The sequence below is a fragment of the Littorina saxatilis genome, linkage group LG11 (assembly GCF_037325665.1).
Source record: "Littorina saxatilis isolate snail1 linkage group LG11, US_GU_Lsax_2.0, whole genome shotgun sequence".
NCBI lineage: Eukaryota > Metazoa > Mollusca > Gastropoda > Littorinimorpha > Littorinidae > Littorina > Littorina saxatilis.
The window spans coordinates 21,787,387-21,802,263 of record NC_090255.1 but is presented as its reverse complement, the minus strand read 5'-3'; the positions used below and the strand labels follow the sequence as shown (position 1 = coordinate 21,802,263).

The 14,877-nt window shown below is 43.1% G+C and overlaps 2 protein-coding genes and 1 pseudogene across 3 annotated transcripts in view; 1 reads left to right on the top strand and 2 right to left on the bottom strand.

The window, feature by feature from the left end:
• The first annotated feature begins 158 nt into the window (after positions 1–158).
• LOC138980006 (tyramine receptor 1-like) lies at positions 159–10,160 on the top strand. Its single transcript, XM_070352773.1, has 2 exons — positions 159–2,058; positions 7,923–10,160. The coding sequence occupies exon 2, from the start codon at positions 7,989–7,991 to the stop codon at positions 9,639–9,641; it is 1,653 nt and encodes a 550-aa protein (XP_070208874.1). The 5' UTR covers positions 159–2,058; positions 7,923–7,988; the 3' UTR covers positions 9,642–10,160.
• On the bottom strand, positions 2,057–3,317 carry LOC138979509 (uncharacterized; annotated as a pseudogene).
• A 419-nt stretch (positions 10,161–10,579) lies between the features above and the next one.
• The window catches only part of LOC138979999 (uncharacterized), a 19,301-nt gene continuing 15,003 nt past the window's right edge, over positions 10,580–14,877 (bottom strand). For both annotated transcript variants that reach the window (XM_070352766.1, XM_070352767.1), the window contains exon 14: positions 10,580–11,379. In XM_070352766.1, the coding sequence (XP_070208867.1) occupies positions 11,266–11,379 (114 nt within the window). In that variant the 3' untranslated portion in view covers positions 10,580–11,265. The remainder of the gene's footprint in view (positions 11,380–14,877) is intronic.

Sequence of the window (14,877 nt, the reverse complement as noted above, 5' to 3'; positions counted from 1 at the left end):
AGAGAGAGAGAGAGAGAGAGAGAGAGAGAGAAAGAGAGACAGAGAGAGAGACAGAGACAGAGAGAGAAAGAGAGAGAGAGGGAGAGAGAGAGAGCACGAGAGAGAGATGGAGTGAGCAAGAGAGAGAGAGAGAGAGAGCAAGAGAGAGAGAGAGAGATGGAGTGAGCAAGAGAGAGAGAGAGCAAGAGAGAGAGAGAGAGGGAGTGAGCAAGAGAGTGAGAGAGAGAGAGAGAGAAAGGAAGAGAGAGATAGGGGGAGACAGACACACAGACAGACAGGCAGGCAGACTGACGGAGAGATATGCAGACAGACAGAGACATCGAGTCGACAGTTCGTGAAGAAAGGATGTTAATATATTCCTCTTTTGTATAAGTAACTCCGATAATTCTCACATCTACCTTCGTTTGTAGCTCTTATGTTTGTTATTTGCTCAAATTCAAGGGGTCTCTTTGCATTTGCAAACATTTTACTTGTTTTAGAAGCCAAAATGTAGTATTTTACTTTTAGTGCGGTACATTTTCAAATGTGTGGATATACCATAATTCCAAGCAAGGAAAACATAAGGTATTCAAACATTCTGAACGAAAGCCAAGAAGCAACAACGCTATGGGAAAGAAAAGCTTCTCATTTTTCATACAGTAATTTGATACTTATGCCCTGCACCTCTATGTCAAACACAGTTAAGGCCGGATCTTCAACGACAAGTCGTAAACAGGCAATCCACCAGTGCATAACACGGACACATAATAAGAAACGACGGGTGGGGGTTTCGAAAAAAGAAATAATGAATAGACAGTGGATGGAGCAAGTATGGGTATGCATAGGCCGGACACGACACACTTGAATGCCTTGAATTCCGAATTGTTCATTATGTCTCTCGAATAAAAGGTGTTAGAAAGGGAGGGGGGGATCGTCACACATTCACAGACACAGACACAGAGACACTCAAACACACACGCACAAGGAAAAAACTAAGTCTGAAAGACAGACAGGCAGACACACACACACACACACACACACACACACACACAACTAATGCATTGAGCGTTTACAGAGAATTTCTTGGAAGAGAACGCACACACACATGTTAGAAGCACTAGTGGATTTATAGGCTTTCGCTCAAGAGTGTTTATATTGCAGCCAGCCACAAAACATTTCCTGTTGACAACACAAGCCTTCAACAGAAAAAGTGACGTTTTCCTTGGAGCCTATACCACATTTCCTGTGCTGCATCAGGGATTCGCTCCGTCGGGCTTCAATTAGGCTTTGGGAGGGCGTCAATCCCCGATGAAGACCTCGAAGTTTCAAATGGAAGCATGTTAATGTTATTGTAATTCAATCTGACGACGAACACATTAATTTTGTGCTCATGATCACAGGGTGTGAACAGGTTGCTTGCAAATTTGTGTATGGTCATTTTACGCACACATATCGATTTGCCGACCACATACCTTTTTCGATGGAAGTTCGATGAACATCTCTGATTTTAGTGCATTGACATTCTCTGTATTTTGTTAATTACACATATTTGGCTTGTGCCTGACTCCGTCGCGACTACAAGACAGCATGTTTTGTTGTTGGCGATGTTTTACACAGACGGAACAACTGACGTAGCTTAGAGAACAAACATACGTCACAGATGACGTCCTACTATTTTGTGGAACTTACAATGTATTACATTCTTAACTGACTTATGTGTTGCTTGAACTTTGAGTCTGTCGTCTGCTTCAGTGTTTGTGCCGATCATTCAATCCAGAGAAAGAAGACACAAGCCATGTGAATTGTACGGAATGTAAAGTTTTATTCGGAACATCAGAAAAAAAGGAAAACACTAACTGAACACTGAATAGACATGAACGCTGCGACGACATATTTTTTGCAAACTTTCCTACAGATCATGAGAATCACAGGCTACAAGTCAGATGGCCACATCGAACTTTTCTTCATGTGTTTTTAGAACCGTAATGGATGTTAACAACGCTGTTTGTGATGTTGAAGACGGGGACAGAGTTGTGCTGGAATGAAACTGCGTTGTTCTGCGTGATGCTAGATGTCAAGGTGAGCTCATTGCTTGGTCACTGTGTGTTGTCTGTGGCTGTGTGTTGGATAATTGCCGAATATTGTCTCTTTTGTTTGTCGGTGCTGTCAGTGTTGTAAGATCTCAGAGATGCCTCTGACTTGTGGCCTGTGATTCTCATGATCTCCCTGGCTTCAACCCCACTGTGTGCAAGGAGAGAGACAGTAGTTGCCCGTACACTGTGGTTTGTGTACCGTTGGCTCAGGTAGAGCCGCTTTGAAATATCTGGCATGAAAGAGGCAATTTTGTTGTGACCGAGGGGTACAATGGTGTACCACTCGGCCTCAGCAGCGGGGTTGAACCCTTTCCCTCTCTTTTCTTTTTGAAAAAAAAAGTCGTTCGCTTTGTTTCTCTTCTCAATGTAGAGTTTTAGAGATCTTACGGGACAGGTCTTGGTGCCGTTTGCGTACATTCTCGGCTTTTGAGTGTGGTTTGTGTCCGATATGGTACCTGGGTGATTTTTGCTTTTTTTCAGTGTGGTTTATTTCTACAAACTCTTGACCCCTGTCATCTTGTTTAAAGGCAAAGGAAGAGGCCTTGAAGTCCCGAACATTTTCTCTTCCACGTCTTGCAAAATGGAGTTGGATGTCAAACCACACCTTCTGCTGAATTTCAACAGGGGAGTTATGCGAAAAAGCCTCTTCATTTCGGATTTTTTCAAGATCGTTGTCAGTGATATTTGGGTAATGTTTGGTTGTATCACAACCCTCTTCCTTTGCCTTTTTAAGTACTGCTTTGAACATTTTGTTGCTTGAAACAAACTCAGAATCTTTCATAAGACAAATATTCCTGTTGAAAGGCGGATTGTTCAGTTGACGATTCAAAGCGGCTCTGATGAAAGCCATGCTGCTCTTAGAATAACGCTGTTGGTCCGTCGTCCGGAGTTCAGGGTAGAATGCGGCAAGCAACTGCCAACTCATTCAGCTCTTCGGCTGGTAGCTCCTCGAAGTCTTCTCTTCTGCCTCTCGCTCGCAGCCATTCTTATGACAAAGCAAACAATGATACGCCTTTAAGCAACGTGTGCTAGATTCGGAACGAGAAATGTGTGTGTGTGTGTGAGTGTGTGTGTGTGTGTGTTTGTGTGGAAAAAAAAGAGAGAGAGAGAAGAGAGAGAGAGAGAGAGAGAGAGAGAGAGAGAGAGAGAGAGAGAGAGAGAGAGAGAGAGAGAGAGAGAGAGAGAAAGAAAGAGAAAGAGAGCGAATGACGCAAACTCGAAATAAGACGTACTTTGTGGATTCATGACGTAATGACAAAAGTATGCACGTGTAATCTATGTTGTAACCTTCCTTCAGCTGCGGTTTCATTGCAAAAACGGGAGAAAACATTCTTTTCTGTGCCTACCTCTGAAGACGTCCGTCCCGTATTTCGTTGACCTTTTCGTAGCCTTTGGCACAGAGTCTTCAAGCAGGGCCGTCCTGCCGGTTTCATTTACGACAGCAAATCGCTTCCTTTCCTTTTTTTCGTCGATCGCTTCACAGGTAGCATATTCTTCTCTTCACATTTTACTTGTTTTAGAAACCAATATTTAGTATTTTAGTGAGGTACATTTTCAAATGTGTGGATATACCATAATTCCAAGCAAGGAAAACATAAGGTATTCAAACATTCTGAACGAAAACTTCTAATTTGTCATACAGTAATTTGATACTTATGCCCTGCACCTCTATGTCAAACACAGTTAAGGCCGGATCTTCAACGACAAGTCGTAAACACACAATCCACCAGTGCATAACACGGACACATAATAAGAAACGACGGGTTGGGGTTTCGAAAAAAGAAATAATGAATAGACAGCGGATGGAACAATAATTATGGGTATGCATAGGCCGGACACGACACAATTGAATGCCCTGAATGCCGAATCGTTCATTATGTCTCTCGAATAAAAGGTGTTAGGAAGGGAGGGGTGGATCGTCACACATTCACAGACACAGACACAGAGACACACAAACACACACGCACAAGGAAAAAACTAAGTCTGAAACTGAAAGACAGACAGGCACACACACACAGACCCACAGACACAGACACACACAAACACACAGACACACACAAACACACACACACACACACACACACACACACACACACACACACACACTCTATAACTAACACTAACTAACACACACACAAACTGATGCATTGAGCGTTTCAGAGAATTGCTTGAAAGAGAACGCACACACACATGTTAGAAGCACTAGTGGATTTATAGACAACACAAGCCTTCAACAGAAAAAAGTGTGCCCCCATTAAGTCCTGTTGACGTTTTCCTTGGACTAGCCTATACCACATTTCCTGTGCTGAATGGATGGAAGCCCTGTCTTCTTAGGTATATGTGTGTTTTGTACGTGGGAAGTGTTACTCAAATACTATTCGACGCATTTGTACAAACATGGATACATACACATAATTGCACTGACACATAAACCTGTAATGTTTCTTTCTGATTTTTGATAAGCCTGTTTGGTGAAATGATTTTTGTGCTTTCAAAACAAGTTGAGGTGGCGACTGCATTTTTTTAAAACTTTGTTACGGCTGGAATTTTCGTGTGTATGTCTGTATGTATATTTACTCCTATCAGAAATTGTGCGTGCTACTCTCTGTTTACTACCTAGTCTTCCCACACACACACAACACTCCAACCAGGCACAAAGACAAGAACACGGTTACGGCCCTTTGCCCCTGTTCCTCTATTGAAATATTCAATCAACACAACATAAACATATTATTTCCCATGCGTTCTACAAATCACTCTCACTCAACATAAAAGTTTCTATTTCTGTCAATATACAGAAATCTAGCTGCACAGAAATACACACATGTTACTTTCTCATGCAGTCTATAATTCACGTGCACACACGTAGAACACTTCAAGCTTTGTTCCGTGGGAGCCTGTCTGCCCCACTACACACGAAGTCATTGTCTCAGGCAATACTTCTGTCAATTGTCATTTCTGTTACACACAGATAAAAAGTCACGAACGCTCTGCGTCTCGTGTTTGTTAACTTGGGGAACTTATCTCCACACAGCTCTCTCGCCGGTTACGTCTTTCCAGTCGTACTCACACAATACAGTGACACGCCCTGGTCCACACCACCCACGCAAACTGTCTTCGCGTGGTGGAATGGGACGGGGTCCCCGTTCTTCAGCGCTTCACGCTGACTCCCTCCTGCGCCCCCGAAACTCACGGCTCAGGACGCAAAGGCGGAACCTCCCGTCTCGTCTCCCCATTTCCGCGACCCACTCGGCCCGGGATGCTAAAATACAAAAGTTTAAACTACCATAAGTCTCCATACCTGAATAAACTTTTCTACTCGATAATACTGCCGTTCTTTATCACTACCGTCAACTAACTTATGCGGTTACAGTATATACACCCGCTCACTCATAAGCGACTTCATTTCCGAAAAACATGTAAACATTCTCTTTTCAACAATGGCTGACAACAGCGCACGCTTTTCAGCCAATTCACACATGACTCTCCCGGTCATTTTTCAAGTCAATATTTCCGAGCAAAATAATATCTCTGAGCAAAATACAATTCAATAAATACCTGTAAACACAGCAGTTGAATCCTACGATTCAATTCCGCGGCACGAGTCGTACCAACCGACCTCCAGCGCCCGGTGAGAAACTTTACCAAAAAGAGACCCGTCTTCTCCCTTCAACGGTCTGTAAAGCTCTGCCCGTGTACGGTCTATAAAACGCGACCTCAGTTAATACTCTTCTCTGATTGGTCACATCTCACACATGACAGCACTGCACTGCACGAGTGATATTTTACTGTGCGGTGCCTACTCAAAGTTTGTGGCCCATGAAATTTTATACACCTGCGTCACATAACTCCAATACAAAATTATGTACAAATCCATTTGTCACAAACTTCAACTTTGCTTTGCTGACTCCAGACAATGAGATTGCATTAGGCCAGAACAGTGTTCTTACCAGTGACAAGCTGAGACTAAAGAAATAAGACTCGATAGGCTGGTCTCCTTTTTATATTTATTCAAGTTTTGACTAAATATTTTAACATCGAGGGGGAATCGAAACGAGGGTCGTGGTGTATGTGCGTGTGTCTGTCTGTCTGTCTGTCTGTGTGTGTGTGTGTGTGTGTGTAGAGCGATTCAGACTAAACTACTGGACCGATCTTTATGAAATTTGGCATGAGAGTTCCTGGGTATGAAATCCCCGAATGTTTTTTTCATTTTTTTGATAAATGTCTTTGATGACGTCATATCCGGCTTTTCGTGAAAGTTGAGGCGGCACTGTCACGCCCTCATTTTTCAACCAAATTGGTTGAAATTTTGGTCAAGTAATCTTCGACGAAGCACGGACTTCGGTATTGCATTTCAGCTTGGTGGCTTAAAAATTAATTAATGACTTTGGTCATTAAAAATCTGAAAATTGTAAAAAAAAATAAAAATTTATAAAACGATCCAAATTTACGTTTATCTTATTCTCCATCATTTGCTGATTCCAAAAACATATAAATATGTTATATTCGGATTAAAAACAAGCTCTGAAAATTAAATATATAAAAATTATTATCAAATTTTTTTTTTCGAAATCAATTTAAAAACACTTTCATCTTATTCCTTGTCGGTTCCTGATTCCAAAAATATATAGATATGATATGTTTGGATTAAAAACACGCTCAGAAAGTTAAAACGAAGAGAGGTACAGAAAAGCGTGCTATCCTTCTCAGCGCAACGAATATCCCGCTCTTCTTGTCAATTCCACGGGCACTGCCTTTGCCACGGGCGGTGGAGTGACGATGCTACGAGTATACGGTCTTGCTGCGTTGCGTTGCGTTCAGTTTCATTCTGTGAGTTCGACAGCTACTTGACTAAATATTGTATTTTCGCCTTACGCGACTTGTTTCTTTTTATAAATCTGTATTAATTGAAGGTGGGGTTGTTTTTTTTACACAAGAGCATATGGGTTTTTGTATTGGCCGGATAGTGCGCGAGTTCTTGCCCCCAGAGAGAAGAGAAACGTTCCTTGTGAAGTCTGAACAATCGAGTTTTGTCCTTGTAAGTGTAACTAACTTTTTTTTCAAGGATAAAAAAAAAGGGTTGGGAGGATAAAAGACTAAGTCGACGTCGGTCTGTGTGTGTGTGTGGGGGGGGGGAGGTGGGGGATGTGTGTGTGGGTGTCTGTGTGTGTGTCTGTGTGTGTGTATGTGTGTATATATATATATATATATATATATGTGTGTGTATATGTATGTGTGTGTGTGTGTGTGGGTGTGTGTGTACCCCGGTTTCCACAGGTTTGGTTGCCTAAATCACCATAAGGCAACCATCCACACGTGGATGGCAACCTAAACTCTGGATGACAACCTAATTGTGTGGATGGTCGCTTCATTTAACACCGTTAAATTGACTTTTTTGACGGAAAGAATGTCATAACAATGTTCAAAATGACATTCTTTCCGTCCTCTATAGGCGACGAAATAGGTCAAATTTTGTGCATTTTTTAGTGCAAAATTCTTCGATGCCGGAGCGAGTACTGCACCCAGTGCTGTTGTAGTGCAAGTGCACTAGAAAGGCACTACACCCAGTGCCGCCTCTTAGGTAACCATCCACAGTTTAGGTATGTGTGTATGTGTGTGTGTAAAATAATAAAAAACATTCTTAAAATTGCATTGCCTTTGATTGGTTAACAAGATTCACAAAAGTGCACGACTAAAAACAAATTCGTCAAATTGTTGTAAATGTTGCAGTGTTAAAAAAAAGAAGACTTTTAATTCATAGGCTTTATCAGTTTCTTGTTATTCTTAATTTTATGTCTTAGCTTGAAACCAACTTTTAACCTTAGCATTGCTTTGTTTGATCTGTTGCAGAATGATGTAGCTGTCGTGCTGTTACCATGACAACACCAAGCCCTAAGTGTCAGCTATAACGTCACCATGGCAAACAGTAGCTTATTACAAACAACACTTCCCAGCTCCAACATCCCCCAGGAAGATATTGAGGACTTTCTTGAGGAGGTTAATCTGGAATTTGTGTCTGTGTTGGCACCCACGCTGATATACCTTGTCGTTCTCATGGTAATGGGTTCAGTGGGTAACTCCGTCGTCTTCACCGTGTACTACAGGAGGTTCAAACCCAGCGTCATCCGAACGTACATTCTGGCCATGAGCTTGTGCGACTTTCTCATTAACATCTTCGCCATACCGATGCATCTTCTCGAGATTCGCTTCCATGCAACGTTCTACTCAAGCTGGGGTTGCAAGATATCCAGCACCATCACCATATTCCTTGTCATGTTGTCAGCCAGCATTCTGGTGGCGGTATCGGTCACTCGGCAAAAAATCATTTGCAGCCTGATACCCAGCTCACTTTATTTTGTGCGAACTGTGTACCGTGCGATTTTAATCTGCGCTGCTGTTTCTTGTGTCATTGCAGTGCCCTACTGTGTTCTGACTGGAAATCACACACTGCACTTCAACGGAACGAACATTACTGGTGTAGAGTGCTTCATAACTGACGAGTATAACGTGTCTGGGTTTCTACAAGTGTACGACGGATTTCTTGCAACATCTTACGTCGTGTGCGTCGTCATAATGAGCGTGTCCTATGGACGAATAATATTTCACCTGTGGCGGCACACGAAAGCTGCAAAAGTCACCACCAGCAGAGAAATATCCGACAATTTCGAGCTCGTCAGTACGATTTCTTACACACAGAACACGGAGAATATTGCAAATACTGAACATGGCACTGATAAAGAACACGTCCAAAGAAATCACCTCGAAGTGTTAGAATCACCAAAACCGGAACAGCCGAATGTTGTCTTGCCAGTCTCAAAGATGGCGTTGTCAACGCCTCATCAGCTTGAACCACTAGAAGAAGAAAATGTCAGAATCGAAATGAAGAGCATCTCGTCTTCTGCATACGAACAAGAGAACTCACATCATTACGTACAGTGTGATAATAGTAGCACCAACCCAAAGATCAAAGAAACCGCTGTACAAGTACAGCAACCAGCGCAAAATCATCATGGACAGGACGATAACACGGATGTTGAAAGTCATGATGCAAAGGAAAAGAGATCTTCATCAGAATCACGGCAGTCTGAAGACATTGCAAACGGTGGGAAACATGATGTACTGGAAATAGAGTCTTTCTCTAATTCGCAACAGCACAAACACATTCCATTCAAGACGACGTCAACACGGAGTATAAGCTTCGGCAGTGACAAATCGGATATTACTTTCAATACAAAGGAGAGAAGACCTTCGTCTATTTCCAAACAATTTGCAGGGCGGAGACAACCTATCAAGTTGGGCAGTGAAGTCCAGAACATTCCTTCCCACACCACGCTCATGCTCTTCGTTCTGACTGTGGTGTTCGTTGTGAATTTCCTCCCTTACATGGTGATGGAAGCTCTGTATCAAGTAGTCTCCGAAGAAGAAATGGCGGACATTGATATCAATCTGCGATACATTAGTTTGCGTTCCTATTACATCAACAGCGCTATCAACCCTCTCGTGTACAGTTTTTGTTCATGGCGATTCCGTCATGAGTGCCGTCAACTTTTTCGCTGCAAGACAACTTAAAGAATACAAGACACCAACACACGCAAAGCCTGGTGGGGATCTTGCAGGTGACTTTCGAAACGGAATACGACGGGTACATTGGTAGAGGGGATAAGACTTCGGCCTCCTATGCGGAAGGTCGCGGGTTCGAATCCCGGCCGCGCCTGGTGGGTTTAGGGTGGAGATTTTTCCGATCTCCCAGGTCAACTTATGTGCAGACCTGCTAGTGCCTTATCCCCCTTCGCGTGTACACGCAAGCACAAGACCAAGTGCGCTCGGAAAAGATCCGGTAATCCATGTCAGACTTCGGTGGGTATACTTATAGAAATACGAAAATACTCAGCATGTTTTCCCCGAAATCGGCGTTTGGCTGCCTAAATGGCGGTTAAAAACCCTGATTTACACGTAAAAACCCACTCGTGCAAAAACATGAGCGAACGTGGGAGTTTCAGTCCATGAAAGAAGAAGAAGTATTGATTACGTTGTGTTGTTTCTTCCGTGGGAGAAGTTAAAATAAAATGCAGTGTGCTTTGAATGTAACTATTCTAAAAGAAAGTTGTCTTAGTACCAACGATGTGTGTGTGTGTGTGTGTGTGTGTGTATGTATGTGTGTGTGTGTGTGTGTGTGTATGTTTGTGTGTGTGTGTTTGTTTGTGTGTGTGTACAAGGATATTGAGAAATAACTTCGAATTGAACACACACACAAACATACATACAAACACACACGTACACACACACACACACACAGACATACACATACAAACACACACACACAAGCACACACATACACACACACACACACACACACACACACACACAGACCTGCCTAGACTACAGGAAGATATACGTAACATTAGAGAAATTGACGCCATCTGAAATGCAGCACATCACAAAAGACACCTGAAAACTCTCAAAGTGAAGTAAACATTCTTTATTACCGTCAAACTTTGTGAACAAAATTCAACTTCATACCATCCCTCTCGTGAATGTTATTTGACCTGCCAGTTTCTACAAACAATAAAATGAACATGATGTATTGAAGAAAGCTACAACAGCAGCAGCTAATTAATTGCGAGATACATTTTCAATAACTGAAGATCCAGCAGTAACACAGTCATGTTGAAAGGTAACTTCCAAATCTATTACTAGCGAAACAATGTTCTGTAAAAAGTGTCTTTTTCTGTTCGATGCATACATAACTTCACAATAGAGAGAGAGAGAGAGAGAGAGAGAGAGAGAGAGAGAGAGAGAGAGAGAGAGAGAAAGAGAGAGAGTGAGAGAGAGAGAAAAAGAGAGACAGACAGACAGACAGACAGGGAGAGAGAGTGAAAGAGAGAGACAGAGAGAGAGAGAGAGGGAGGGACAGAGAGAGAGAGAGACATACAGACAGAGAGAGAGTGAAAGAGAGAGAGAGAGAGGGACAGAGAGAGAGACAGACAGACAGAGAGAGAGAGAGAGAGAGGGAGAGAGAAAAAAAGAGAGACAGACAGACAGACAGACAGACAGAGTGAAAGAGAGAGACAGAGAGAGAGGGACAGAGAGAGAGAGAGAGTGAGAGAGATAGAGAGAGAGCGAGAAAAAGAAAATCATTTGGAGCATAACAGCTATAATTATGACTGCTGTTGTCAAAGCAGAATTGCAATGATCAGGAAGTATGTTTTGCAGCCCAAAACGTCAGTGCTCTTTCGAACTTTTGCATTTCGGAAAGCTTTTTCATTCTCAGATCAAACCAGACCCGTCTGTAGAAAAACTCCGGTGCCTGCAACAAAACAATCAATCAATCAATCAATCAATCCCCAGTAATCACCGGTTAAAGTTATTTCAATCCTATGACAAAATATTAACATTGAACTGCTATGTTATCAGACTGGCTAGCACCATTACGTCACGCTCATAAGACAATCTGCCTATCTCCTTTCAGTGATAAGTTGCAAACTGCCTATCTCGAGCGGTTACAGCTGAATAAACATGAGATAAAGAGCTGACAGCAACATTTTCAATCAGCAAAACTGTATAGCCCACAAAGAGCTTTTGCATACTTTCACATTCTCAAAACAAGTCTTCCTGTATCATAAAAAAAGTGCCTAACTCAAGAAACGAGATCGGCAGTTTAGTTTACGTTACCGTGGCAATGGTTTCCGATGGTCTGAGAGTTTGTACTCTCTAACACATGATAGATACCCTTCCGGTAGCTTCCCCTGTAGTTTCACTACAGAAATGCCTAACACTGAGATAGATATTTTTCTTATGAGCGTGACGATTATGCGATGTGGAAAAAAAAGTGACTCCAGTGTCATGCAAAGTGATTGCTTTCTGCTGATCTAATCATTTGTGTTCAGTGATATCACAAGGAAAAGCTGTTCGTTAATTTCATAAAGTGACCGAAGACGTTTTGGTATGCTTGATACAAAATGAGTGTGTGTTGCATGTTCATAGACAAGCAATTACAGGTGACGAGCATCAGCATTTCATTTTCACATTACAAAGTGTACTTATTTATTTTGAACTAGAATGAATACCCGCTTTGCCGGGTAGCCGGCTTCGCCGGGAAGAAGTACTTAGAGCCGTACGCCGGCTTCGCCGGGTCCGAACAATGGACCCGCCAAGCTTAGGTCCCTCCCAGATTCGTGGAATGGGAACAGCACGAAAATGATTCAGTGGCCATAATGCCATTCCTGACCATATCGAGTCCCATCCTTGTCGACGAATGTAACCGTGTTAATCACCTTTGGAGGCGAACTCCACTCAAACAGGATTGAGCAATTTATAGCTTATCTGTAAGCCCTTTTGAACTGTTATGGCTTTTCAAAGGAAGGCCAGTACATACAAATACACAAAAGCCGCCAGACCACATCACAAACAGAACTGAACAATCCCCAGGTGTTGCTCACATAGAGAGACACACACACACACACACACACACACACACACACACACACACACACACACACACAAACACAGAGAAGCCGTATCTATAGAGAGATAGATGAAAGTGTATTTTTCGCGTATATATACATATACGACTTGTGTCTGTGTGTCTGTGTGTGAGTTCGCGATGCACGGCCAAAGTTCTCGATGGATCTGCTTCAAATTTGGTGGGCATATTCAGGTAGACCCGGGACAGGACACAACCTGGTCGATATTTCAACACGTGCTCTCAGCGCGCAGCGCTGAACCGATTTTGGTTCCACCTCAGCTATTTTGGTTCCACCTCAGCTACCCGGGCCCCCATACCGACACACCAAAGCCAAAGTTCTCGGTGGATCTTTTTCAAATTTGGACACCGTATTCAGCTACACCCCGGACACAATATCATCGATGAGATATTTCAACACGTGCTGTCAGCGCGCAGCGCTGAACCGATTTTGGTTTTTGTGTTCATTTCACCATTATAAGTAACTCTTCCTTATCTTCTCATCTTCTCCAGGTTTTCAGCGTTTACCTCCCTTCCTTCGTATGGTGCACTATAGTATGAGTGGGGTGTCTTCGGATATTCCCGGCGTTCTGTTACTATTTTTAGAAGGTCACCGCAGTGTCCAGAACGTAAATTGGACCCGTAAATTATCCTCACTGTAAAAGTGCAAAGGTCGAATCAATTTATAGCCACGCGAAAAATACACTGTCATCTATCTCTCTATAGATACGGCTTCTCTGTGTTTGTGTGTGTGTGTGTGTGTGTGTGTGTGTGTGTGTGTGTGTGTGTGTGTGTGTGTGTGTGTGTGTGTGTGTGTGTGTGTCTCTATGTGAGCAACACCTGGGGATTGTTCAGTTCTGTTTGTGATGTGGTCTGGCGGCTTTTGTGTATTTGTATGTACTGGCCTTCCTTTGAAAAGCCATAACAGTTCAAAAGGGCTTACAGATAAGGTATAAATTTCTCAATCCTGTTTGAGTGGAGTTCGCCTCCAAAGGTGATTAACACGGTTACATTCGTCGACAAGGATGGGACTCGATATGGTCAGGAATGGCATTATGGCCACTGAATCATTTTCGTGCTGTTCCCATTCCACGAGTCTGGGAGGGACCTAAGCTTGGCGGGTCCATTGTTCGGACCCGGCGAAGCCGGCGTACGGCTCTAAGTACTTCTTCCTGGCGAAGCCGGCTACCCGGCGAAGCGGGTATTCATTCTAGTATATATATAGATGTGATCCAGTAATTTCCTTCTGGGCGTCAATCATTTGGTATTACTTGTTCTTACCACCTTTCAGGTGACACACATCGTTAGATCTCTTTGGTGATAAGCATGGTAAGGTAGAATGCATTATTTCATTTTTTTCATTTCAATCAATCAATCAATATGAGGCTTATATCGCGCGTATTCCGTGGGTACAGTTCTAAGGGCAGGGATTTATTTATTTTTTAAATTTTATTTCATGCAATTTATATCGCGCACATATTCAAGGTGCAGGGATTTATTTATGCCGTGTGAGATGGATTTTTTTTTTACACAATACATCACGCATTCACATCCGCCAGCAGATCGCAGCCATTTCGGCGCATATCCTACTTTTCACGGCCTATTATTCCAAGTCACACGGGTATTTTGGTGGACATTTTTTTATCTATGCCTGTACAATTTTGCCAGGAAAGACCCTTTTGTCAATCGTGGGATCTTTAACGTGCACACCCCAATGTATAGTGTACATCAGTCAACCAAAGTTGACCCTTTCACAATACAGAGCAGGGCCGGACTAGGCTAAGAGGAGGGAGGGGGTTGCCAGTGGTGGTCCAGGGGGATGTTCCCCCTGGCGGGGTCAAGGGGCAGAGCCCCTTGTGGGGGTCAGGGGGCAAAGCCCCCTGAAGCTGATGGGTAGGTCATATTCTGAGATAGGAAAATGGACGCTCCTTGCACGAAACGGCATAAAATAAACAATAATAAAAAATGTTTTAAATAAGTGAGGTACATGTTTAGGCTAGGGGTGGGGGGGGGGGGGGGGGTTGCGCAACCCCCATAACCCCCCCGGTAGTCCGGCCCTACAGAGCTCCTCACGGTGCACGTCCCTGCGTCGTATACGCACTATAAGCCGAAAACACGTACTGGAAATGTATGGAGGGGGTCTCAGGACGCACTAAACTTCAAAAGAGCGGGTCCTGGGACGCTCTAAGTTTCTGTTATCGTGCGTACCGTAAATACTTTTTTAGGCTGCAATCGTCAGCAAGTGTACACAGCACACTATGCGAGACCACAATGTTTTATAAGTACACCGCGACGTTTTGGTTTTTGGAGCCTTGGAACCCTCTAGAATTCTGCAGTGGGGGT

Excerpts from the sequence above, each read along its gene's own strand:
- LOC138980006 (XM_070352773.1), top strand. The coding sequence starts at position 7,989 with ATGGCAAACAGTAGCTTATTACAAACAACACTTCCCAGCTCCAACATC.